Below are 26873 nucleotides of genomic sequence, written 5' to 3' on the forward strand. Positions count from 1 at the left end.
TGACCAGACTTAAGGCATACATATAAGACCACCTCCATGGTACCTGTGATTTCTGCCTGTAAGAAACTGAAATTTTTCTCTTGATGGCAATGGTAAGTAAAGGCAGAAAGGAGAACTATGTTTGAGACCCCCATGGACTCACAGCAGTGACTACCAACTGCACATGCTGTTTCTGAACCTGCAGCAAATACAGTATTTGAACTTAAGAAACCAGTAAGCACAAAGCAGTTAAGCAATAAAATGCCATTATGCCTCCTGAGATCAACAGTTTTCAGCTAAGATCCTAAACTTAAAGGGATGTTTTATCAAAAGGTATTCGAGTCCCATCAATCACTATCTGCTCCTTTTACAGGAGTCCCTGGCAAGGCTCCACTCCTGCTTCCAGATTTTCCTCCAGCCGCCCTCTTGTGTCTGCATATAGAGTTACAGGCAAGCCCCATCCCCTCTCCAGTGAGGTGGACCCAGGAGGCCCCAAGGAAGACAAATCATAACCATCATAAGCTTATCATAACCAAGCTGAGAAAACAGCACTGTGTGGCCCTTCTCTTACTATAGCCTGCAAGCAGTTATGCCATCTGCACATTTCTTTGCAAGACCCATCAGCTGAAGTCACAAAATGATGGGTTTCAAGCTCACGTACGTACTTAAAAGTGGAAAACAGACATTTTAGCCACAGAACAAACATGACAAACAAACACTGCTGTGTCCATCTTCCCATTTTATTTGTAAACTCCAAAATGATCCAGTGGTAATGGTCAGCTTCCCCTCGAGTCTTGGTTAATGAAAGCAAAAGAAACATCAGAAGTTACACCATACTGCGCCTGAACCTGCAACTGGACTTTAGGACACAGTGAGCAATATTATCCAACCCAACATTTACATACAAATTTGCAAAATGTTGGATTAGCACATCTACAATTGTGAAGTCACAACTTTTACTGGGCAAACAAAACTTCTCAAAGCAACATACTCAGTCCTACTGTCATTTCCAGAAAGACCATGGAACACCTTCTTGTACTGAGCCAAGTACACCAGGTGCTGTGTTAAATGGGAGAGGGTGCAGGCAGAGGGAAGGACTGTGCCTGGAGCCTAGCCAGTCCCTCTCAACCCAAGCAGAGGACCACTCCCAACTCCAGATTTCTTACCCATTTGCCACAAAACATGGAACAATAGAGACGATGCATAAAGGTATCTGCACACAGAGCAACCTCTCCCTCCCCAGGAGTGCTATACCCTGCCTAACAGAGTACTTCCATATGCTGAAAGAGCATCAGGCACTCAGGTGTGGAGACAGCAGGTCTGGTTCATATGCTATTATCGTCACTGCCAGAGGTGGTCTTGCAGCACAGCAATTAGTGACAACTCAGGCAAGCCTGAAGTTCTGCCTGTGGAATCATCAGGCAAATGGAGGAGGAACTGCATATAAAAACCAAGACTTACTTATTTCTTTGCCCTTTCCTCACAAGAAAAGAGCACCATACAAGGAGGGGGCCATTAATTATTCCTAGGAGTGGTTAAAAATAGGGGTATTCTCAACTGTTGTGTGTCCAGAACAGGGCTGTGATATCTGAGTGTCCTACAGAGTCCAAGAGGTGTGGGAAGACGACGGTTCTAGTCAGTTTTGTAAGGCCTGGAGATGTCAGCGAGTTTCTGATGCCTTGACAGTTCCTAACCTTTTATAACAGCAATAGGTCTCAGTTTAATGGCTTTTTTGCTGATGCCAGCTGCATGGCAGGTATTAACCACATCTGTCACATTCTTATAAGATTCTGGTGCCTGGAGGAGGAAGAGAGAAGGGAGTAAAACAAAAGACAAAACAACCCAAAGTCACAGGAAGCTAGATGTAGGCTTTTGACAGCCTCTCTTCACAAAAATAGAGTCAGATGTATTGAGGTGAACAGATGGAGAATCTGGCTGCCTTACATATCTGAGAAATCTGTGAGACACTTAGGTTTCCAAATAAGCTTTCACCATATTTCAAATAAAATACTAGCTATGCTGGTTCAGCTTTCCCTATATTCTCAGATAATCCAGTCCACTAGCATGTGAGAATGTCAGGCCTCATTATCTGGCAGGAACTGACTCCAACCTCCTCCTTACAGATAGCCTTTAAGATTTATCTTCACTGTCCCTTAGTGACAGGAATCAGGGTTCCCCCTCCAGCATTTTGACAGGGAAGCTGCTCTTAAACAGAGACTGTAACACCAACAGTGCTAACAGCATACTTCCAAATGATTAACACGATTCTATGAATGAGGTTGTGAACAGAGAAGACATTCTGTAGAGGAACTGGAAGTCATAATATTCCAAGTATCTAGCATTTAGAGTTCTCTTCTTCTTGACCAACTATAGAAATTCATCTTAAAAGAGGCAGATCTCTTACAACTATTTTCATGATGCGCACACAAAGACTTCTCAGGGTCAATTAGTAATTACCCTACTGCCAGGCAGAAGATAAAAAAGATATACCCCCAAAACCTGTCAAACAGGCATCTCCCCTTTCAGCAGGATTTTAAGGACAGGGAATACACGTCATCTTATTTTCAAAAAGTTAAACAGCTGAAGCTCTATATTTAGGGTACTAGCAATCACATAGCCCTGCTAAAAAATGAGTAAGGGATGGGCATTAAGCTAAAGAGCAAGACCCCCTTTTTACTCTCAGATAATGAAGTATTAAACTTACTTCCTCCATGACCAGTTTGGGAGAAGCCACACGGATGGCAATGCCCATGTCAGCCAGCTTGTCCAATACATCCTGGAAGTCCAAGTTACGTCGAGATTTGGCTCGGGACAGTGCGCGACCCTAAGACAGCAGTTTTGTTAGTTACAATCGTTTTTAGTGGTTTGCAAAACCAGAACTCTTTCTTATTAAAGAAAAACATGATTACATTATAAGTAAACACAGAATGGCTAAGAGCATAGACCACAGTAAGCCACAAAACAAGAAATTAATTTAGACTTTAGGTGATGGGCTCCTGCAGAATTACACATCTGGTATGATGGCTAGGAAAGCTCCATGTGTCTAACATACTAGTCTGCAAGTGTCTTTCTATCTACACCACTTGTCAGACACTTGTGCAGAAGTCAAAATCTTACTCGAAGCTATTTCTCTTCCTCAATCATCCTCTCACACTGTAAACTGTAGGAAAGGAAATACCTTATTCTAACTACTGAGGAGTTTTATATGGACAGCCTCAGCACAGTTAATCCTTCTTGTTAGCTCACAGATGCCAGAATTTGGTAAAAGGAGCTCATTCTCCACATCTTCATCCACATCATTCGTCTTGCCCCTTAAATTTTCTGCAGGAGTAGTCAAAACTACTCTGTAACATAAAGGACTTAATAGCCTGCAGTCCTCCTGGGCTGGGATTACTGTGGCAAGGCTACTCTCTAGCGATACGACGAAATGATGAATCACACATTGTATGACCCTTGAACAACCCTGTTCTCTGAAAGATAGTCGCATTCCAATCCCTTCCTATCACTTTTTGACTTACAGCTCCATGGCAAGTAGTTCCGAAGGTCTCAGTCATGCCTTGTTCTGTGCCAGTAAGAACATAGCTACAGGTGCCCATCGTCCCGCCGATCAAAACAGGCTGTCCAGTCAGCTGTGGATGCAAAGTTTTAAGTCACAAGAAAAAGCCTTAAACTCATTCCTAATAAAAGTCTGAAAGGAACCATATCTCCAGAAAATGAAGTCAGATTCACATTCCCCCAGAGCATTCCTGCTTGCCTTGGGTGGTTGGTATCAAGGATTCTAGAGAACTAACTGCACTGAAAGATGCAGACAAGCAGATCAAAAGACTTGTGTCCAACAGAAAGACAAGGCAAATCACTGAAGCCTGCCCTAGGTATGAAACACTTCTTTCCCTTCATGATATTCCAGTCTTTGTGGGTGTGAAGCAGAAGAGAGAGCTCAGTGCCCCAAAAATCTAACACTCAGACAAGCAGAATATTGCCATCCCACTAGGGTTCCAGTGCTGTTAGCTCAAAAAGGGAACTCACAGCATTAGATCTCTGTCGGGGACAGAGATGAATTGTCTGAGCCATCCAGAACTGTCTTCCAATTTACTTCTCCCAAAGTTAAACTTACTTGATAATCAACAGCAATAAGAGGATGGTGAGGAGGGAAGGCCCTGGTTGATCCCTTTCTGTGCACCAGCAGAGTCCGCTCCTTTCCATCCACTACATGTTGCTCTACTTTGGCAATGTTGTGAGACACATCATAGATAACATGCATATCAAGGTCATCTGGGGTTGTGTTGAAGACTTTGGCAAAGGCCTAAAAAGAGAGCAAAACAGGATGTGAACTACAAAAAGATAACCGCTATGTATATGTAGAAGAGTTCCAATCTGTTTAGAATTAAAAGGAAGAAATTTGCTTGAAAGCGTTTCATATGGTAAGTCAGTGACCTAAACACTTGGCATGGCACGTAAGAAACATCAGTTGAATTCAGCCAGAATGGCATTCCATACACCAAATGTGTGTGTGACAGAACTGGACTATCTAGATTGTTTATCTGCCCATTGGCAGTTTTAATGCTGGAATTCAGCCAGATACTGGCAAGATAAATTCTTGCAACTCTGAAAAGATGGCTTTAGCAGTGTAAAAACAATTTTCTTGTAGCCTCTTCTTCCAGTTGAAGGCATTTTCAAAAACATTGCTTAAGGGGCTTCTGCAAGTACAATACAGTGATGTTGAGAGGATTTATACAGACTGTAATGACTGCAGCTTTGTGTAAGTCTCTCCAGAAAACACAGTTTAAGAAGCACAAAAATGAAAATCGCATTAAACACAGCAGCTGCTCTGTGTTCCGTATGCCTGGGATAAAGCAGGAGATGCAAACCAAAATCTCTGCATCAGAGACAACTCTGGTCCTACCTGTCTTGTTAGAAAAGTCATAGAAGAGCGGTTGACCCAGGCATAGTTTCCAGCAGCTGCCATTCCCTTCAAGTAATCCTGCCCCTCTGCGGAAGAAATCCTGGCACATGCCAGCTGGCGATCATTCACTATGATTTTGTCCCGTTTCATAGCTTTTTCCATAGCCACCAATGCATCTGGGGAATAAACACAGTAAGACTAAGTGACTTCCTAATTTTGTTTCAATCTGTTGAGATGGATGACTATAATTTATATTTTAAAATTGAGCTCATCTGTCCTAGGGTCAAACCTATGGTGTCTTCTCAAATGCAAAAGCTAATCTGTGGCAGAACCTTATCAACTGTTTGCAAATATACAACCCCTCTCAAGGCAATTCAGAGTAGACTCTGCAACTGCACTCTAAGAAATGCTTTTTGGTGCTGGAGTTTACTGTCAAGGACACGATCAGCTGAAGAGTTTGCTTCACTCCAGTTACCTATGCCAGTCAGATCATACCTGTAGCAACTTGGTGGCCCAGACCTCTGCTGCCACTGTGGATCATCACGCACACCTGCCCTTTGTGGTCAATGCCCATCTTCCTGGCAGCATATTCATTGTAAATGTCATCCACAACCTGGATCTCGGCGTAATGATTTCCAGCTCCCAAGGTCCCCAGCTGCCAACCACAACACACTGATTAGAAGTGCTAGTAAAGCAGCCTCTGGGAGCAGAGGCGTGAGCTACGGGAATATGGGCAGTAGGCCAAATGTCTACACCAAGGTTTTGATTTTAGAAGTTTTCCTAGGAAAAAAACCCACAAATCCCCATATAAACTGAAAGGAAGTAGAACACAGCAGCATCATGACTGTCCTCTTTGTTCAGATTTATAACTATTTTTACCATTGGGAACAAGACTGCGATTAAACAGACAGACCAGGATCTACAGCCTCTGCCACCACTTTTTTCCAACTTACTCAGGCTTAGTTGAAAGATGGGAAGAGTACAGAGTATTGGGAATTTATCTTCAATTTGTATACACAAGGCAGACATATAGTCTTATCCTTGTGGAGTTGTAACCAAGTAAGTTACAACATCCTGTTAATTACGTACTTTGAACCTTTCAGTAGATTAAAGCAAGATATTCAATTTCCAAGACCAAATTTTTCAAACTCCGTAATAGATGATCATTTACTTGCAAGGCAAATGTGAAAACTGAGGATGGAAGATTACTGTCAGGTTAGAATGCTATAATCTTGGAGTACCACAGTTCATAAAACTCATCATATGAAAGAAAGCTTTACAAATGTAGCATTAGTATAGCCATCTCAAAAGTGTTCCACACAGAGCAATGAGACACTATGTATAGAAATGAAATCCTGCCCTTGAACTGCAATTGAAAGTTATGCGCTAGTTCTATTTATTATTACATCCTTCTTCAGCATGCTATTAACTTGCTGAGCAAGCAAGAAGAAAAGTTGCAGAGTAACTTGCCCACTTCTTAAAAACAAAACTCCATCTGGATGGGGAAATGCCACTGAACATGAATTCCAGTCCCAAGTGTTAACTGATGAAAGGTGACCTCAGGGACCTTGGGTATGTCCAGTATCACTTCCCTATATTTACGTTCTGTCAAGAGTTATTCAGAAACGGCTGCACCATCTCACCTTTCTCCCTACCCAGAAATGCTAAGCCGAATTTCAAGAAAAGACACAAAATTAGAGAACTACTTGCCAACCTTTATAATTGAAATCTGGGAGTCCTTACAGCCCTCCAGAAACACAGTATTACCTGAGGCAGGCCCCTTTTCTTTGCTCTTGAGGAGACCTTGTTGGGATCGGCCTGCAGCATCCTTCCATATTCCTCACAGTGCTCCTTGTCCTCTGCCCAGGCATAGCCCTCCCGGAGAGACCAGTCCACACCCATCTCTAGTGCCTCTTCCAAATCCCTGCAATTATCAAACACCCACATAGGTTATCCTTGGATATACTCAAAACGCCACTGGATATGGCCCTGATCAATCTGATGTAACTTCATTGTTAGACCTACCTTCAGAGTTAGCTTTCCTTCATGCAAGGAGTTGTAAGAGATGATCTCAAGAGATCCCATCCAAACTAAATAATTCTATGATTTTATGATGAGCCCCTAACTTCTAGTAAGGGGTTCAACATCTTAACACTTCATGAAAATGTTCTACAAATATATTAACTTCAGATGGGTCATTACTTTCTCCTCTTTGTTGTGTGGGGAATAGCCTATTTTCTCTCTCATCCTTTTAAAAAGGATACCTTAAGGTTCATGGAGGTTTTCTGTCAGAAGAAATAAGAACCTTTCAAGAACTTTTAGTTATTATCGGGTTTTAAATGGGGGAATAAACACCTGACTTTGTACACTGATGATTATAACAGTCCTCCTGGTGAAGCACATATGCAGAAAGACTGGAAAGAGTTTTCTGGAAAGAGAACTACTTTTTCTTTCTTAAAGTCTCCCACTGATGAATCTGTCATCAAAATAAACACCAGAGATGTACCCTCCAGTAATGGGTGCACAACGTCAGTCTCTTACTTGGCATTCATGGGGATGACACCTTTTGAGCCAACACCAACAGGAATATGGTCAAACATAGCCTGGGCAAGCTGCTCTTTCACAGGCTGCACATCACTTTCATCCAAATTTGTACGCAGTAAGCGGACACCACAGTTGATGTCAAATCCGACACCACCTAGAAGTGTGGAAAAAGCCATGAAGTTAATAAAGAAAGCGTGCAGATGGTGAGCACTTGCTGAATATTCATCTTAAATCAGTGTCCCTCTGACAGGGAGCAGCACTGAACACTGTGATCTTACACCTTCTTTCTGACACAATACTGGGGGAAAAAAAAAAGCAGAACTGCAGTAAGCATCATCTTTACAGAATTACATGGAGCCTCAGATTTCAAGACAGCCAAAAATGTAGTCTTGAAAAGAACCGGAAAACTCTTAAAAAAACCTTGGTTTTTCAGTCTTGAGCATATGCTCTGCAGACATAGTTGTACATTTACCTATAGAGCTCTGCATCTACCAAGTTGCTCCAGCAAGTTCACAAAGTAGACACAATTATAAAATATGCTGCCCACAGAAAGTAGAGAGGATGTTCCTGTTCTTCTGCCTAAGGTCAGAAGTGACAGATCTTAGCATGGCTCCCTGCTGTAAGATGTTCTCAAAAGCAAGTCCTTTTTGCATCTTCACTGGAATAATAATAACTAGTTATAACAAGTGATAAATACTTACAGGGAATATTAAACTTCAGTGCTTAGTGTTTTGCTTAACTCTTACTATTTAATAAAAATAAATACTGCAGGGCAAGGCCTAATGTGAAAGATCACTCATGCCACCTTTAGTATGAAGGTGCTGGTATTAACTAGTGTCAGAGGTGGGGATACCAGACTAAGAGATCTTGGGTTGGAGCCAATCAGAAACACTGGAACTGACTGAAGCAAACCTGAAACATGACTATCACATTTCATGACAACCACAAAAGCATCTCCAGACCACCAGCAATTAAAGACCCAGGTGTTGATGAAAAAGATGGACATATTTTAAAGTCACATTTTTAATCAAGAGTAGAAATATTCTCAATAGAAGTTTTCAAACATTGCTCAAGGAAAATAATCAGGTTTTTATCAACCTGGTGAAGCCCAAGTTGAAAGCCTTGTCTTCTTCCTTCAAAACTGAGGGATATCATGAGCCCAAGCCATAAACACAAGGGCTATTCTCTCTTCACTGTTTAGATGTTTTCAGTGTAATCACCTGCTCCATAAAGAATAAAGATTCTGAATGCAAGAATTAGGCATCTTTTAACTCCCTATTTTTTTTTTCCTTTGGTTCTGTATATGCAGTAAAGACCTGTCATTTCATAAAGTGGTTTTGTGCCATCCCAGATATTTCTCAGTGCAGATGAAGTCAGTCATCCTTACCTGGTGAAACCACTGCTTCAGGATCATTCATATCGAAGGCAGCCATGTTGCCAATGGCAAACCCATAGCCAGAGTGGACATCTGGAAGACCTATAGATCTCTGAAAGAGAAGGAAGGGGATTGTAAAGTTGTATGAAACTCTACGCTGCACAGTGTCATCTTGGTTACGTTTTGCCTTGTGGCACTGGTTGTCACATTAGTAAACAAATATACCAAAAAGACAATGGATTTTCAGATGTGGATGAAATAAACACATTGGTTCAGGTCAAGTAAGTATCTAAACTTCTGCAGTTACAGGACCATCAAATAAAGCAGAGTACAGATCTCACTCTGAAGCAAACACCCAGTGGCCAGTCATGTGAGAAGCCCTATTGGCTCTGCTGACCAGATCTCAAGAAAACCTAAGGGGAACTTAAGCACTTAAATGTAGGAATTGTAATCTCAAGATGAATTCTAACCTAGCTTTTGCTTGGACTAAAGAGTTCTTGCATTCAAAACTTATGCAGGCAATAGCTTACTGGCAGCATAAAGCAGAGACATGAAAGTGAGGATGAGTTCATCTTTACCAAGTTCCATCTGGAGGCATCCGCAATATTTAAATACTGCAAATGTAACAAGGGAAGAGTTCAATGCTATGGAATGGAATCTTAAAACAGTCAGCATTTTCTCTTCCTACCTGTCACTGAACAATGACCAAAGACTGCACCCTATAGGCAGGAACAAGTCATCCTTTTTAGGATGATATCCTGAGAGGACAGAACAAGAAAACAATCTTTTTCAAGGAACCTTTTCATATTATTACTTATTAGAGAAAGTAAGAATATGCTTCTACACAAGTCCAAAGGATATCTAAACATGCCAAGCTAGATTAGGATGCCACAAACCGCATTCCACAACCTATTTGAGCAAACAAACATAAAGCCCCAAATACACAGAAGCCTGTCAGAAACCGGAACTTCTCCATGTGTATTAAATGGTCACTGTACAATAGTTTTTCAGTGGGATATGTGCTTCTTTTGCCTATTCTTGCCCCCACCAAGAAATCTCTTGGGTTGGAAATAAATCCCTGGCAAATAGAAACCAAAGAAAGCACAAATTTTAAGAGCAGTTACTCACATGAACAATGCCGGGTAACGCTGCCACATTCCCAATCTGTTTCATAGCAGGCAAAAAGCCACCTGCACCTGAAGAAGAATCAAAACCAAAAGGTAAGTAATCTGATGATTTACCACAATAATCACAATGGAGCACTTCATAAACAAGTTGCTCAAAACAGTGGCAAGTCAGAAGTCAGTTACCAGCAAGTATTGCAATCTGGCATAAAGCACCTACCATTATGCACGATCTGCAGCTTAATTACATGAGGTATTACGCTAATGTTCTCTTGCTGTTAGTACCACTGCAGACCAATCCATGCTCGCAACAGAAGCGTGCTAACCGCCACACTGTTAGTAACATGCCAGCTGTCACATCTGGATCCAGCTCTGCACTTCAGCCCCACACAGAGCAGACAAGCCGAAGTTACAGCCCCACTAAAGCAAATTCTGACAGCAGGCATTCAGGAATGCTCTGGAGCACAGAGAGCAACCACCAAGTCTGTGCCTACACATCTGATCTGGGCACACGCCACGCCACAGCTGTAGGTGACATGCCTGGCACGCAGTGGCTGGCAAAGTGAGAGAACTCATCCCTGTTTGCTGTCCCTCCACACGTGCCACCCGGGGCATACACCGGGCCCGCCCCATTGTCCCTGCTACACTCTGGCCCCCTCAGGACCCACGGGCAGCTCGATGTGATCCAGGCCCTCAGAGAGGCCACAGCAAGGAGCGTGTGAGTGTAGTCCCGGGGCAGAGGCCCCGCGCTCTGTTCTTCTACCACACTCACCTCCTCCGCGGCAGGCATTGCGCAGCTCCTCGAACATCAGCTTCTCCAGCGGGTCGTTCACGTAGAAAACACCCTCCACCTGCGGGGAGAGCTGTCAGGGATGGCGACCGGCACCAGGCCGGGACACCCCAATCGCGTCCCAGTCCCCCCAAGTTTGGGTTCCCCCACCCCCACGCACATGCATGTTGGGCACGAAGCCCTTCTTGATCCGCCAGCAGTTCTTGTCGATCTTGTCCAGGTACTGCAGCTCATCATTGTAGCTGCGGCTCATGGCGGCGCCGCTCCTGCCTCCTGCTCCCCGTCAGCACCGCCGCCACCACCGCAGCGAAGCACGAACGGACGGCGGCCGCCGAGGGCCACGCCGGGACGCGCAGCAGACGGGAGCCTCCGAGGGTCAAACTTCCTGCTGAGCTGTTGGCCGCCGACGCCCCCCGGTGGGAGCCGCCTTTCCTCGGGAGAGGCGCGCTAAAAACTCAGGTGCAGCAGCGGGCTGGCCGCGTCAGGGCAGGGGTACACTAGGGGAGGCCGCCAGCTTGTCGCACTCAAGTCTGCGGCCGGCTCGAGGCCGTCCGGCTTACTCAGGCACTGTCTCTCCCTCAGGGCTTGACTGTCACTTATTACCTGTGAGAAGAGACCGGCGCCCTGGGGCAGGGTAGGGCAGTGTCAGCCTGCAGACGTTTAGCTCCTGCTCTGCTGCAGGTGGGTGCGTGGGGTTTGCGCAGCTACATTCAAGCAAAGCCTCCTTGCACCCCATCAGCAATTGCGTTTCTCCCCATGAGGGACTCAGCTTTTTGCTGCTCAGCCCTGGCTTGGAAAGGACTCCGGTTAAGGAGCGAGAGGCGTGTGCTAGTGCACAGATGGAGTTTTAGGTGGCTATGAAAAGGTGGGTTGCCATGCTGGCGGCACTGTTCTGGAGGTCACCATGTGAAGGTGATGCCCATCACCAGGTTTCTGTCCTGAGCGCTTAGGTTTAGGAGCAGGGGCTGGACGTTCGCACTCTGTGAGGTGGTTTGTAGTCTGCCTGAGAGCACTGCCCTAAGCACAGTGTGCAGATGGAGTTTTAGGTGGCAAAGGAAAGTTGGATTGCTGTGTTGGTGGCATGTCCGGAGGTTGCCATGTGTAGGTGATGCCCTTTGGGGAGTTATGACTTTGATAGGGATGAGGACAGAGCCTGCTCAGCTCTAGGTTTCCTCTGTGACTGCAGCACGTGTGATGTGGAGGAGGGACTGTTTTAGGTGGGTAGCGCTCTGTGATATTGCCTTGCAGGATGGGGTACCACCCAGCTTTGGGGTGCTGATCACGTGAGGTCTGGAGCTGACTTCAATCTCGCTTTGGTTCTCCAACATGCCCTAGCTACTGCAGGGCTGTACCATCTTTCTTCTAACATTTATTAGAGAGAGAATGTTTATCCTGGTCATTTGGCTTATGTGTACAGGGACACACATCATGGCGAAAAGACCTTGGAGTGCTGAGGTATTTTGGGAATCATTACACAAGGGAAAGAGAAACGGTACCACATGGAGCCGTAAACTAACCTTTCCCCAGCTATCTAAAAGCAACTAGTCCTTGGCCTTGGGGTAGATATAGCTGGTCAGGGATACAGTGACTATTTTTGTGTGGTTGTAATAGTGTTTGTTAGCAAACTTGCTTAAAAAAAGCCTCACCTCTCACTGTGCCACAAACTGAAATAAACATTAACTCAAGGTCACTCTTTTGGGTTACAGGAGAACCTAAAAATAAGAGCCTGTGGCATTGTGACATGGTACAAGAGAGCTATGTAACTGAGAAGTCTGCAGTCTGGGCCATAAGTGAGCTAATGCTGGGAAAGACATAGGAGGGAAGGCCTCTATAAAATGAATTTTAACTATATTTTACACCAAAAAGACAAAGGAGTCATAAAGCTGAGCTTTCTGGGCTTTTTTTTTATGTGGAGACAGTGTGGGTCTGAAGTATAAGTAAAAACATGGGCTCCACTTGCAATGAGGACATTTTCTGTGCTACCTGCATCACAAAGCTACAGAAGAAGCTGAGGTGCTCCGAGATGAATCGGAGTGGAAGCTCCTTCGGCTCATAGGTCACTGCAACTGTGCAACCATATTTTGATTTTTTTCTTTTCTTCCTCTGATGGCTATCCAGATGGAAATTGGGAGTTTTCAGCATTGTCTGGGGGTGCTGAAGCTGTTACAGTCTGACCAGCCTCCCAGTGAATCTCAAATCCTTGCATGTGGATGGGCTGTGTACTCATCACTTGTACACTATACAAGGGAGAATAAATTGTTCTCCCAATATATTCTGGTCCCAAATAAGGCACAAAGGTTTGTGTGCCACACATTTATTTGAGTGAGAAACAAAGGGAATAATTTGATGTTTTGTATTTAAGGTTTCAGACTGGAGGAGTCCCAAAGAAGGAAAAAAGCTGTTAATTTCTATGAAGGATACAACCCTTAGTCATACTTACCTAGAGAGAAGCAAAGAGATTGTGTCAGCATATATCACAGTCATGACTCATTTCTCTTTTTAACAGTACCAGCTTGGTAAGGCTATTGAGTGTTGGTGCTGCACTTGGAGCACAGAAAGAATGGGATGGTTTATGGCCCTAAATTCGATTCATGGTTGAATGTCTCAAGTAATGGAAGCTTTTACCACACCACTTGAGAGACCATTGTATTGTCTGCTAGATTTCATAAGCAAGAAGGTTTATTTTTTATTTAGTTGAGCTGCTTGCTTCTTTCTGAAGAAATAAATGGCCAAATGAAAAGCAAATCTGAAAACCTCCCCTACTGAGAGTTTCAGTTGTTGCTGTTTTCTTCACATTTTCCTCCCTGAAATGCATTAGTTTCCAGTTGAAGGAACCTGAAGAAAAGATGATTATTACCAAGAAATTTGCAAATTAGCACAGCTCAACCCCTCCCCCAGCAGTGTTCTAGTAAAATGAGTGAGGCTGGGCTAAAACCTCTATATATTTATTTGGATCATTCTATATTTGGATTTAGCAATCCTATTACTGAGCTGAAATTTAGGACTCTTCAGATGCATTTGTCCTGGAAATAGCAGTGGTAAATTATAAGCTCTGATAGGTGGAGGAGGAGGATAGCATCGAAGTTCAAACAAGGAGAAAAGCAATAGACATTCTTCCTTTTCTATTAAGTGTGTTTGCATATTTTCAGCACATTCAGCAAATGAATAGTTTCTCTGGATGGACAAAATTAGTGGTTAAAGAGAAGCAGAATGCACTGAGTATGGGATGTGGGATATTGCAGTGCTATTATACAAATCGATGTTATGCCTCCAGCAAGAGTTTTCAGTTCAGTTTAATCACCTCCAAGGAGGAGGAGATGGCAGCTAAGTCAGACCACCAGCATGTCTCTATGCATGGAAAAACTCCCATATAAAGAAAGGTTGTAACATAAGTGATGAGGAAAGGAAGGGGTGGGAAACATACATGTCATATAAGGTGCAGTGCTGGAGCAGATGTGACCATTAATCTCTGTTTTTTTTTTTTTTTTTTTTTTTTTTTTTATGATACAAGAAGAAAGGAGAGTTTGGTGATGAGGAAAGACAGGTAAAAGGAACCTTTCTTTCATATGGCTGCTTTTGTGTTTCTTGGAGTCCAGGAGTTTAGTCCAGCTCTAAACAAGGGTGGAAATTTCTGTGTTAACTCCAGTGTAATTACTGTAGTTGCAAATGCATTTTTATTTCAACAGTGCCATTCTGGAAAGCAGAGACCTGCCATATTCCTAAACAGAAGTCAAATTTGGATTCCGAGAATTTGTCAAGAAATGCTCCTGGGAGACAAATGATCACATAAATGTCAACTGCAGCATTTCTTAAATGTTTTTGCTCCAGTAATTGCCAGGAGTAATGCTTCAGCAGTATCTTTTGGGCTGAACGTGGACCTACACAACATTATGTTCATTATTTTCTGAAGACATGCAGCACTGAATTTTTTCACCATATTCCTGTCTTTGCCATGGCTAAGTTTGCACTTTAGGTAAGTATTATCCTGCGCTGCTAAACTCATGCTACCTGCCAAGATTTGCAGCATCTCTCCTTAAGCTCAAATGACTACAAAAATCACCAGGTGGCAGCAGAGCCATATCTGGTCTCCTCTTACCCTGAACTGGTCACAACTGCTTGCTCTGGCGTGCACCTTGTAACCACAGTTCCCAGTTTTGCAGGATATGAAAAGGCAGGTATACCTAGTGAGAAAGTACTTGCCTCTTCATCAGCAAAGGTTTTATGTTCTCCATTTTGTGCCTTCACGAAGGCTGGGTTTTAAGGGATGATTTCTTCAGATTTTTCTCCAGATTCCTTGGTTTTGTCCAGAATTGTCCCAGTTTGTAGCTTACAGATCCTGGTATATACACACAATAGTGGCTGCGTTCTTATGGTATATGCTGCAAAGGTAATGCAAGGTAACTAACTTAACTTTGGCCAAGAGGAGAGACTGTCTCTGAAACTAGCAGTGGTTGACTCCTTGGCTCAGGGATGAAACTGGCTAATAGGAATCTTGTTAATGGCTCTGCTGTTGTTCCACTGTTGTGGTCAGTTTTGCTCAATAGCATGCTAAAAGCAAAATGCTGAGAGGAGACAAATACCCCAAAGGATTACAAAATTCAGACTAATTTTGTCCTGGAACAATCCTTAAGTTTCCCTGTTATGGAATTTCACATAAAAAGGAGTATTAGACACTGAGGCTCCATAGCACTAAGTAGTCAGGTAGTCAGGATCTGGTCTCTGTGGGTCCAATAGTTCCTTCCCTGCCTGCTTCAATGACAAGCTGAGCTCTGGGACAGGGAAAGGAGGGAAAGGTTATTATGATTCTTATGGATTGCTTCTTCTAACAGAAAAAATGAAAATCTGAAATCAACACACATTTTTATTCTTCCAAAAAGAGCTCCTTTCAGTGGAGTGTTAGGTCTGGAAATGGATCAAGGGGCACCTGTATTCAAACCTGCTGCAAAAGACATGCTTTTGTCATTTGATTTCAAAACCACCTTTACCAAGCTCTTGCAAAATCAAAAGATGCTGATGTGCTCAGCAAAAAGAGGTGGAGGCTTCTGAACTCAGGGTCATCAAACATGGTCTTGGATAGACATTGTTCCAAGGTTACCTCTTACACAGCCTGTAAAATTACTGAATTTTATTTATCATTTTTTTTTTAATTGGTACCTGGGGCTTGGTGTATCTGGAAATTTTCACAAGATTTAGGACTTGATTCTTATTCCCACAGGTGTCCCTATGGTGGAAGAGATTCCTCAAAGTGGTGCTGTTCCACCCATTTTTAAAGCCTTTTTTTACATAGCTGGGGTTCTGGAAAGTTAGAATGAAAGAAAAAGAGACTATTTTATGTATTTGCACATCCAGACACTCATGCATTTAGGGCTGCAAACTTTCATTTCTTCTTTCTCCCTCCTACTTAACATTCTTTGTGCTGTCCGCCAGCAGGCGTTGGAAGTTTGAAATGGACTTAAAGCAAAAATGCATACTCTATTATGAGCATATTTCAAGGGTAAAATGGATTATAGTTTTATTGGACTGAATGCATTCAATTGCAGAAACTTCCATTATTTCAAAACAAAGTTCTGTTATTCAAACAAAAGGGTGTTACCCACTATGACAACTCTAAGCATTTTCCTGTAGCTCATTTTTAAAATAGCCTTTAGGATTTACTTGACTAAATGAAACCTCAGGAAGGAGAAGCTTGGCAGGGGGGAGAGGCAGAAATCACAGCATTAGAGGTGATAAAATGAGAAATGAGAGAGACGAACATCAGTGCAAACTCATCAGCATTAGAATAAACTCAGAAATAGACATTTTACATTTCCATAATGCTGTCAGCTGCCACTACAGAGACAGGGATCTATTACTTCTGTTTATACTGCTGCTAACTTAATTTATAGCAATTTCTTCTATAAAAGTAGACAGGAACTTGACTGCATGAGAAAGAAAAATCCCTTTGAGCTGAAAATAAAAATGATAATGCACATAATAGATTTCTGGAAGTGATTTGAATGGCCAGTTAAAATGCAAGGTGAGTTAGACATATTTTTAGTAAATCTCAGCACATTTGTAGATGGAGTGACGAAGGGCAGACGTGGGACATTTGCTTAGTAAGATTGGATGGGACCAGGTTAGCTTACCACTCGCAGGCTTCTTTATTTTGCTGGGATTGTGTGGGAGGAGGAGGTCAGAGCAGAAGTGGGCACAGTGCCCTCGGGGCTGTAATCAGGTGCCTTTTCATAATCAGTATTGTGAGAAAGGGATCTGATACAGGTTTGTCCTGCCAAAAATGAGCAGCTCATGTCAGTTCTGTCCAGATGGCCGAGAAGATGAGAAACACCAAGCTTTCCACAGCTTTCAGTCAAAGGAGGAGTCTGTAAGATATTTTGCAGGCATACATTAGTATGTTCTGCTTTTGCTCCAAACCAGCTGACACAAGCCACAGGCTGGAGGCTTGTGCTCATGCCCATCCCTCAGCATGGTGTCTTAGCTTGAACTCAGCCCTGTGCTCACCACCACTGCTCCACGTTGGTTCTGGAGCTGGTTGCATCCTATCAGATTGGCTCCAGAACCAGTTCTCATCAGTTTGCAAGATATCACAAAGACATACCTAGAGATGTTGGGATCTCAGTCCTTTGAGTGAAGTTGCATCCCAGCTTGTTAAAGCTCATGGTCTGTCTCAGTCATACCTGTTCTGCTTTCAGGCATTGGTCCTCTGTCTCTTTGTTTCCTGAGAAAGAGTCTGGACCTTCTCCATAGCAAAACAAGCCTCTTGGTGAGAAACTTGCTCTTCTTAAGTACCTTTCAGCCCCCCTTAGAAGTAGTTCATGAGCCTCTAGGGATCCATAAACCAGAGGCAGAAAAGCACTGCTCTGGAAAGTCTAAGGAATATAATCATCAGCCTCCAGGTAAACATGTGCTTAAATGCTTTGCTGATCAGAGACAGACTGCTGGACCTGGATGTTGGAAGCTGCTTTATGATCACAGTTATTCCTTTTATGACAAGAAGCTGATCTTCAAATTGAGGTGAAGCATTTTCCTGTTGCAACATAACCTGTTTTTGCAGGGGGAAGAAAAAGGAGGAGAGGACTGACAACAGGTTGTGGCAATCTTTGCTCAGTTTTTGCTCAAAATTAGGAGTACTGTCACTGCTATGCAGATACCACCAGGTTTGAATAAAACAGGGGATGAGGTAGCTGAGAACTGAGTTGCATCCACCAAGCCACAACAGGAGAAGTGTAACACAGAAACAGCAAAGTCTGGCATGCCTGATAATGACTCCGGATGGAGAGAGGCACAAGACTATTGCTTGATACCTGTCTGCCAGCTTTCTGGATCCAGAGAGTGCTGGTCCAGAAGAATCTCACATCTCATGACAATGCCATGAGCAAAAAAAAAGTCTCTATCGCATTTTGTACCACACTTGTCCCACTGACTCAGTGGCATCCCCAGTGTTTCCAGGGTTAACGGGTGAGATTGCCCTCCTGCTGACAGTTGTTTCAGAACTGAGGACTACCATGTTTCTTAGCTCAGCTTTGCCTATGCCTTCCACCTCTTGGAGGGCTCTACTGTGCTTTCCCCTGAGCAGCTAGCTGCATGTTGGCACCACATCCTCACCACCTGTGGGTGTGAAAATTGCTGAGGTCATTCTAAGTGAGAGTTTAGATTAAGAAAAATAAGTTATGGATTCATTGGCTCAGGTCTTCAGTTGTGCAAACAGGCAGGGCATTGATTTATAATATGTGAGAGTCTGGTAGCCCACATCATGAGTAAGTATACAAAAGGCTTTATAGGAGTGTAAAAGGGTAGTGTTTCTTCTCCTCATTAGTTTTTAGCTGCTTAAATACCACCCATTTTGGTGGGTGTCAGATGATTAATGACTTTGAGGATCTGCCATCTTGCATATCATTTAAAATCTCCTAATAGGGTAAGAGAGCACAAATGAATTATCTTTCCAAATTCATACAGTCAAGCAGACAACACTGGCATATGCAACAGTGTTAGGGGAAGGAAGGGAAATCTCAATGTGCGTGGTAAGAGATGACAGGTCTCAGCCACAGTGCTTTATGAAGCAGGACGCCAGGTTGGCTGTGGGAACAGAGAACTAGACAGGGGGTGAGGAGTGATGCTGGAGTAGTGAGTGTTGAGATGTGAAGGAGCAACATGCATGGCAAGTTAAAGACTTCTCAGTGTACAATACGTACCAAAAAGAAAAAAATCCTTGTCTATGATCTCAAGCCTAATTGCTGCTCCTTGAGGGCCTCAGTATAACAGTTTATTATTGATGTGAAAGTAAGGGCTTGCTAGGAAACACGGTTAATAAAGTTTTGAACTGTAAAAGCTTTGATCATAGGGCTGATATATGTCCACTTCAACCGCACTTAATGTAAAGAATAGCTCATGACAGCATTTTTCATAGTAATCATATATAAAGCTGGATTTTACTGTGTTTGACCACCCATCAAAGAGAAATTAAGAGTCAATTATCAGTGCAGTATAATGCATTCAGACACAACACACAGGCAGCCACGATGCAGGTTATAAACAACATCACACATTGCATTTGAATAGCTGCATTGTCAGGTCCACGGAGCTCCATGAGGTTTGCCTTCAAGTACCGTTCTGCTCTGAAAAGCAGGCTCTGAAATGCTCACTGCGTGGCTCCATGTTTATTGCATTGCTCTAGTCCTTATCAGATCACACTGCTTAAAAGAAGATGCTTTCTTCCTTCTATTTGCCATCTCAGCGTGGGATCAGAGAAAAAAGATGAATTGTTCTTCCATGTCAGTTTAGAGGATAAGTGATATATGAATGATTTCATCTCATTATGTTTTCCACTGTGCTTGGGCAGCCCTCATTGTCTCACCTAGTAACACTGCTGCTGGAACATCCACCTCAATATTTGCTTTTTACAGAAGCCAGCTTTGCCTTCCCTGCCCAGTGTCATTTAGGTTAAGACAATTAGTCCTGGAGTGGCTGCAGAGCTGTAAGCTGTGTTTCAAGGTAAGGCAGCTTGCAGATCAGTTGGTCGGCTAAGAAGCTGTGGTATGGCCTCCTTCTTTTGATGTCTGTTCTCAAACGTCTGTCCAGCCTCAGACTCCTGGGGCTGGGTGAAAAGCACCGTCAGACACCAAAGGGTGCACACCTGCTCATGGTTCCATGAATCAAAACCCCTTGCTAACAGATGAGAGGGGAGCCAAATGAAGTGAGACACGGGGTATTGAACACATCTGTCAGTAACATCTGGTGAGAAAAGCTGAATACTGTTTCACTGCAGTGCGAGGCAATGCTCGTTCCTTTTCAGTAGCTGCCAACTGGGCCTTCTGGGTCTCATCTAGTTTTCCAAAGTACCTGCCTCCTACCCTTCCTCTTCTGCTTTCTTTCTCCTTCTTTTATGCAGTTGTTCCTCTTGGCAGCAGTGGGGCATGGATGGACATATGCTGAGACTTTGGCTCTGGTCTCAAAAGAGGGGTTTCCAGGAGGAAGGGGATAGAAGGGACTGGGCAGGAGGAAAAGCACCAGGAGGTGTGACCACCAACACAGCACAGTGTCCTTGGGGTTTGTGCTTTGTGGGGTAGTAAGTTCTACTTCAATGTCTTATGAATGTAGTGTCCTCAGGTGTCTCTTCCTTATGGATCCTCTCACCTCTGTGCTCACTCTTGAAAGCTGTTTTTCAGCTGTGCTATTCAAGAGTCCCTCTCCACTACTCAGACAGCTTTTGTTCACTGACTTGTCAGGACAGAGCAGTCTCTGACCCTCTTTATCTAACCTGGCTGGTATCACAGTCAGCCTTTTCAGAAGTCACTTGCGTGAAGACAGGGGGACTGGGACTTGATGGTTTTATTAGCCTTTTATATTAGCCTTGTTTCCATGGGAAAGCAAGGTAACAAGTGCAGAGCCAATGAGTTTTCCACCAACTAAGGATATATAAGGGTAAGGCTTATATAAGGATGTATAAGGATAAGGCTTATAATACTGACGCATCTGGTTTCTTTTGGCCTGCCTGTGGGTCTTTTGGTCTACTCTGTAGACAGTCTGCTAGGAAATGCTGGTGAGCAATCTTTGCTTTTCCTAGGTTTCTGCCCAGTATGCTTGTTTGTTTTCTTCCTAATTCACCTTGCATGATCTCATGTGGGGTCTTATCTTAACAGAAACAACTACACTTCCTGCTTTATTTAACAGTGAGCTTGGCCCTCCATTTCAAAACTAAAGGCTGAATTTCCGTTAGCTGTAGCTGCATAGCTCTTGCTGACTTAAAGATCAGAGAGGTGCATGATAGGAAGCAACCAGCCTCCTTCAGGGTTCCCACATGTATCACCATGGGGAGAGTCTTCCTTGCTTTTTGCTGAGAATGAACTGCTCAAATTCCTCCATAACCTCTAAGGGAAGAATTTAACTCAGAAATAAACACTGCCTTCAGATACAAGCTGCTTATCTGAGTGCTGAGCAGGGGCTTTGTACAGGAACTCCTTAGGAGATACTCCATCACGTGCTTCCCCTCTAAAGCATGTAGGCAAGTGGTGGACCCTCCAGCAAGAGGCAGTGATACAGCTTAAACTAACCTGCTTAGCCACCCCAGCAGCCTTAAGCAGGTTCCCCTGCCTTTGCTGTGTTGCCTCACACCCACAACCTTGATGGTCAGGTGCTGTTCAAGGACTGCTGCCTTTGCTAGCATTCCCAGCTGCATGTGCTCGAGTTTTGGTGGTGATGCTCCCCTACCTCTGTGCTGGCTGTTCAGTCCATTAATGGCCCTTGATGATCTCCATTGCTGTACTTGGGCCTTGACAAGGTCTCATCCTTGTGAATGGCAGTGGATTAGCAGATTTGTAGTAACCTAGTAAAAGAGAAGTAACCTGTGAGGTAATAGTTACAAAGAAAATTCTCTCTTATGGGGAGTTTAGAGGAAGGTGGGAGCAAAGAATAGTTTTCTCCTTTTATCTCATTACAAGAAAAGCAGAGAAAACAGAGCCCCTGCTCTGCCTATGCAGCCAGAGGGACAAGTGGATGGAGGGGGGCACAATTCTCTTCTTCCCCGTCCCCATTCCCTGTTAAGGACAGAAAAGAGGGAGGAGAGTCAGAGCCCAGGGAGGACAATGGGTGGTGAAAACCTGTTGAAAGTCTGTAAGAGACACAGGAGGAAAGATGTGAATAGTCAACGATGAGTGGAGCTAATGAGGCCTGGTTTCAGTAATTTTTTTTGTCTCACGGTTGATTGTCAGTACAACTGAATCTTTTCCTTTAGTTGGGGCATTTATAAGGCTTCTTGTCTGTGTGGGCTGTCTTGAGCCTAATAAGCTGTGAGTTCAGCTGCAGACTTTCCATCATTTGGGACACAGGGACTCTGTCTTCTACCCAGACATCCTCCTTTTTTTTTATGAAAACCTTTTGTTTATGCCTGTTAGGCCAGTGAATTTCAGCTAAAATTGCACAATGGGCTCGAAAGACTGAAGAAAGGAAAGGCAGACAACTGAATGGACAGACACACATGCATTAACACCTCTGCACAAACAGCATAGTTGTGTGAATCCCATTTCCTTAGAAAATCTGGATCAAATGTCTGATTTTTCAGCAAGTGGAAAGTGGATTAAAACACCCTGAGAGCTTTGGGGAAGTGAAGGGCCTTGCAAATGGGATGCTCAGTTTTTATTGTCCAACTTCCGTCATTGTTCTGAAGAAGGAGAAATGCCACACATGTCTTCACCCAGCATCTACTTCCAGCTTCTCCCCTGCAATTACCTTTTAAATGGAAGGAAATTGTTTTCTGCTCTCCATCTCTCACTGCTGCTTTCTTCTTGTCTTTTCTTTTTTTTCATAAACAACATGAAATCATCACTTGAAAAGAGGCAGAGAGGGAGAGATTAATTAAGAAGCTTGTATTTCAGTTTAAGGCTTTCTCTGATAATCAGAAACTGCTTGAGTTGCGCTTTCAGGGGTTTGTAATATGAACAGAATCTCTGGATAGGGATACAGGCTGTAATTAATTTCTCTCTCCAGGACGATTACAGATATAAATAGTAAAACAAAGACAGGCAAGTATCAGCAGAGGTGCCCACATTGCATATACTCCATTATAATGTTGCTCAATAGCAGATTGTTTTCTACTCAAGATCAGTGGTTCATAGAATGAAAAGGATATGGCACTGGATTTCCAGAAGGTCACTCTTCCTGGCTTTTGCTAGCACAAGATCTGATAATCATTGCTTTCAGCTACTTTTCCAAGTGTCAGGCATAGCAAAGAGACTTTCTTATCCCGTCCTTGCACTAGCAGAGACCTGTCCTGTGGAGGGCTGGCAGCAGAAGCTAGTTAAACTGGGGTAGTCTGAGCATTAATGCAGTAGTATTGTGGGAAGTAGGAAGCTTTAGCAGGAGATGAAAGGATTAGCAGAAGCCTCTAGCTGCTTTTCAGCATCTTGGGGTTTATGGGAAAAAGTTAAGTGCCTTGCTGCCAGGGCTATGCAGCAAATTTCAATAGAGCAAGTCTGGTGTTGCAGCACTGAGCAAATTTGCAGACAGCCTGCAAAAGCAGCTGTGGTATACAAATGATGTGGATTTGTTTCAGTAGGTGCCGTCTCCACAGACAACGATGACACTTTCAGTGTCTTCAACATGAAATGTTTTGTTGCTGAGCAAAGCCTATGAAGAAGTAGGAGAAGGCAGAGTTTACAAAGGTTTGTCTGTTCTTCTCAGACAGACCAGTGGCCTGGGCCATGCTTCGTGCTATATGATATAAGGCTGTGGAGGGTGGGCTTGGGGAAAACCATGTCCTTGCTTGTGTGTCACATGAGGATGGAGAGATGTGGCTCCTCTATATGCCCCTTAGTCCAAAGCTAAGGGAAAGCTGGTGAGATAACAGCCAGCTCTTCCCTAGAGGTCTTCATTACCAGTCACCAGTGTTTCTTTTCAAAGCAGGGCAACAGCATCATCGACTGTTATAGAAAGGGACAATGAGGCATGAGAATACACAGAGCAATGTGCTCACAATTTCTGCTAGCAGCAGATACTGTGTGTTCTATGACCCATATTGTGCCTGACCCAAACCCCATAGCTTCCTTTAAGAGCAAATAAGCTCAAAAGAGCTACACCAGAAGCAGCTTCCAAAGCAAGTTGATGCCATAGCAATGAAAACTGCTCCTGTTGTTCTCTCCAGGCTTGTCAACCGCAGTTTCAGGTTCCAGCTCTGCATGTATGTTAGTACCAGGAATGAGGGGATAACTCACTTTGAAAGCTTCCTTCTGGGGTTTATGTTGAGATTTTATCAACTTGTTCTCACACTGATGATCTGCCTAAAGGACTTTGCTTTGAAAAACAGGGACTTGAGTATCTACTTTTAAATAAGCAGCAAGGAAGCAATAGTCAGGCACTGGCTGAATTATGCAGCAGGCTCCCTTCCAGAGTAGGACAGGAAGGATGGATCTGATGGTGGGTCAGAAATCATTGTTTGTCAGGTGAAGAAAAATGTAGGTGATATGGAAAGGTCCAGAGAAGGTCAGTGAAGATAGAAGTGTCATTGAATTTATAGATGAGAGATCACAGGGACTCTTTAGGCAGAAATGATGACTAGTTAGAGGATGACTTGTCTGAGACATTCACTATGATTAAAGATGGAAAGTGAAATTGATTGTTCCTTCCTGTCTTTCCTTTTTTATTTTTTTAGACTCTGTCCTGCAACATGGGAGCAAGGGGTCACTCGCTAAAATTAAAGGGCAGCAGCTTTAGAACTGATAAAAAGAAATCTCTTTTCTTTTAAAAATGCTGCATGTAGTTTACCCATGGAATTTAATTGTCACTCCCCCTGAGGTCGTGGAGGCAAAGGCTGTGGCTGGATTTTAAAGAGGTGAGCTGATTTCACAACCGTTTGCAACATTTGTGGCTACCCGAGGCAAGGCAAAAGGGCAGGTATTGAATCACATGCTTTGGGGCAAAACCCTGCTCCTAAGGCAGGATGGACAACTTGTCAAGAGCATGGCATGATGTCCATCCTCTAGGCATCTGGAGTGAGTTTAAACATTCTCACTCATGTGCACCACTCTTTGTGAGGGGTTTCTGCCTTGTCTGTGGAGCATTTGAAGGGATCATGAGCTTCAACTCAGCTCCTCTCATGCCTGGGATGGGATCTTAACGAAACCTCACCTTCACAGCTGCCCTAAGCCATGAACTGGTGCACCCTGTGTAAGTTCCAGCAGAGGGTGGCAAAGGAAAGACCTTCTTTAACCTGATACAACTCCATCAGGCAGAGCTTATTTGTTAAGAGTTATCTTGAGCACTATAATTTATCCAGTGACTCTTCCCTTGCCTGTCCTCTCGTGCAGCAAGGGCAGGGTGTTGCAACAACATTAGGGACACCAGTGCTCAGTTCCACCACTGCCAGCCTCATGCTGCCAGAGCAGAAGATGGCTTGAGAGGCAGTGGAGTGCGATTTGTGCAGCCAGGGAGTCAGGGTGGAAGGGTGGGTGCATCATATTTTGTTCTTTGGAAAGAGATGGTTTCATTATTCATTGCCCATGACACTCCATCTGCTTGGGAAAACAGTGCACAAAGGACAGGTAAAGCTGCAAATCAGCTGAGACATGAGTCCCAGGGCGATTCTGCCAAGAATGAAGAAATCACCATTTCAACAGCTGTACCCTAAAGATAAAATTACAGCCTTATAATGTGTTGTAGATACCTCACGCAGAGTAAAATGTGAGCTGGGCTTTCACTTTTGGGGCTGGGATTCAGTTTTGCTTGCAATTTTGTCTTCAAATGAAAATGGTCGTGGAACGTGTGGTTGTTTGAAAGAGAACTTGTTCTCTGGCAAAACACAGGTTAGAGAAGTTTATTAGCACTGGAGTTCTCACTGGAAACATCAGTAGTCACATCCCTGTATCTGGAGAGCCATCAGCGTTTTCCAGTGTTAAGGGAAACACAGGGTTCTTGGTGCTCTTTCCCAGTATTTTCTGAAGTAGGGATTACATGTCACTGCCGCTATACTTCATTTCATACCAGTGGTCATCTGGCTAGTCTTTTTTTTTTTCCCAACAGCAGCCATGACTAATAGCTGAGGTTCTTTATTGCTGTGTTCTGCCATCAGACATAGGTTTTCCCACCTCACCAGTCAGGAATCATGGGATAATGTCATCCTCTTGGCAAAGCTGTCAGCTCACCAAAATGTTACGTGATGTTCTCCCAGTGACCGCTTTGGCTGGGCAAAGCTCTTACCTGTCTGGTTTCCTGCACAATTTTGGGGTAAAATCCCCATTTGACTGCACACTCTTCACATACTGATCTTGACAGGATAACTTCCTGATAAGTGCCATTTAAATGTGTAAGCCATTCTCCTCCCTGTCATCCCATCCTTCAGGTGTATTGTGCATGGCCAGCTGGAAAGGATACTTTAAGTAGCTGTGGACTGTTCCTCAAACTGACACAGCAGGGCAGACTTCTTGTGAATTTTCCCCAACTCTCCAGACAATGCCCTCCACTGAGATTGCTGATGATCAGGTGGAGCTCTTTTTCATCTGGGCTACAAACATACACATACAGAGGAAGGATTATTAATAATGCAGCAGTGACTGTGATGAACCATGATAGGTGGTGACAGAAAGTGGGAGATGAATACATTCAAATCAGCATGCTTGGCAGGTATATGAAATATTATTGTGTTAGAGATGGGACCTTTAGCACTGTAACGCCAGTACCCCATGCAAGAGATCCAGCACTGATGCTGTCAGTCACATTTGATTTTCTCTAGGTTCCTCTCACCCATCACTATGGTGTAGGAGCACCTTTTATCAGGCGGTATCACTGATGTCTGTCACAGTTGTCTCTTTCTTCCTTTTCTGGCTCCAGGAGAAAGAGAGCAAAATTAAAACAGGCAAATGGAGAGGAGGAGAGAGGGTGAATGTGTGGGAGCTGTGTTACAAAGCGGACTGCAGGCCACTGCAAGCTGTTTAATAGCTGTAGCCAGACCCTCAATCTGAAAGCAATTAGATGTGAAAGGCAGGAAGAGAGAGATTCAACTGCAAAGAGGATCACCCTCATGTATGCAAGTGCGATTACTTTTTGAGACCATAAGGAGAATATGAAAGGCAAAGTTTTCCGATCAGCCCATCAATCAGATGTACACCTTTCCCAATCCTTTTGTCAGGAAGGGATGAAAATATTTCTGAATTTGAACTTTGCCTTCACAGTCTG

The 26873-nt window shown here is 43.6% G+C and overlaps 1 protein-coding gene across 1 annotated transcript; it reads right to left on the reverse strand.

Moving 5' to 3' along the window:
• Positions 1–701: 701 nt before the first annotated feature.
• Positions 702–11073, reverse strand: RTCB (RNA 2',3'-cyclic phosphate and 5'-OH ligase). Its single transcript, XM_062602736.1, has 12 exons — positions 10876–11073; positions 10698–10776; positions 9930–9997; positions 8814–8913; positions 7424–7580; positions 6650–6806; positions 5378–5537; positions 4883–5058; positions 4094–4282; positions 3498–3608; positions 2684–2803; positions 702–1776 (listed from the first exon to the last, which is right to left on the reverse strand). The coding sequence occupies exons 1-12, from the start codon at positions 10966–10968 to the stop codon at positions 1669–1671; spliced, it is 1518 nt and encodes a 505-aa protein (XP_062458720.1). The 5' UTR covers positions 10969–11073; the 3' UTR covers positions 702–1668.
• Between the last annotated feature and the right edge of the window lie 15800 nt (positions 11074–26873).

This window comes from Pezoporus occidentalis, unplaced genomic scaffold (genome assembly GCF_034315485.1).
Source record: "Pezoporus occidentalis ecotype Australia unplaced genomic scaffold, CSIRO_AGI_Poc_V1 ctg78, whole genome shotgun sequence".
Taxonomy (NCBI): Eukaryota; Metazoa; Chordata; class Aves; order Psittaciformes; family Psittacidae; genus Pezoporus; species Pezoporus occidentalis.

What these genes read in the sequence shown, in the direction of transcription:
- RTCB (XM_062602736.1), bottom strand. Translation starts at nt 10,968, where the DNA reads ATGAGCCGCAGCTACAATGATGAGCTGCAGTACCTGGACAAGATCGAC. An exon ending in GCTTCGTGCCCAACATGCAT is followed by an intron (nt 10,777 to 10,875) that starts GTGCGTGGGGGT and finishes CTCTCCCCGCAG; the next exon opens with GTGGAGGGTGTTTTCTACGT. An exon ending in GAACTACTTGCCATGGAGCT is followed by an intron (nt 2,804 to 3,497) that starts GTAAGTCAAAAA and finishes CTGCTGTCTTAG; the next exon opens with GGTCGCGCACTGTCCCGAGC.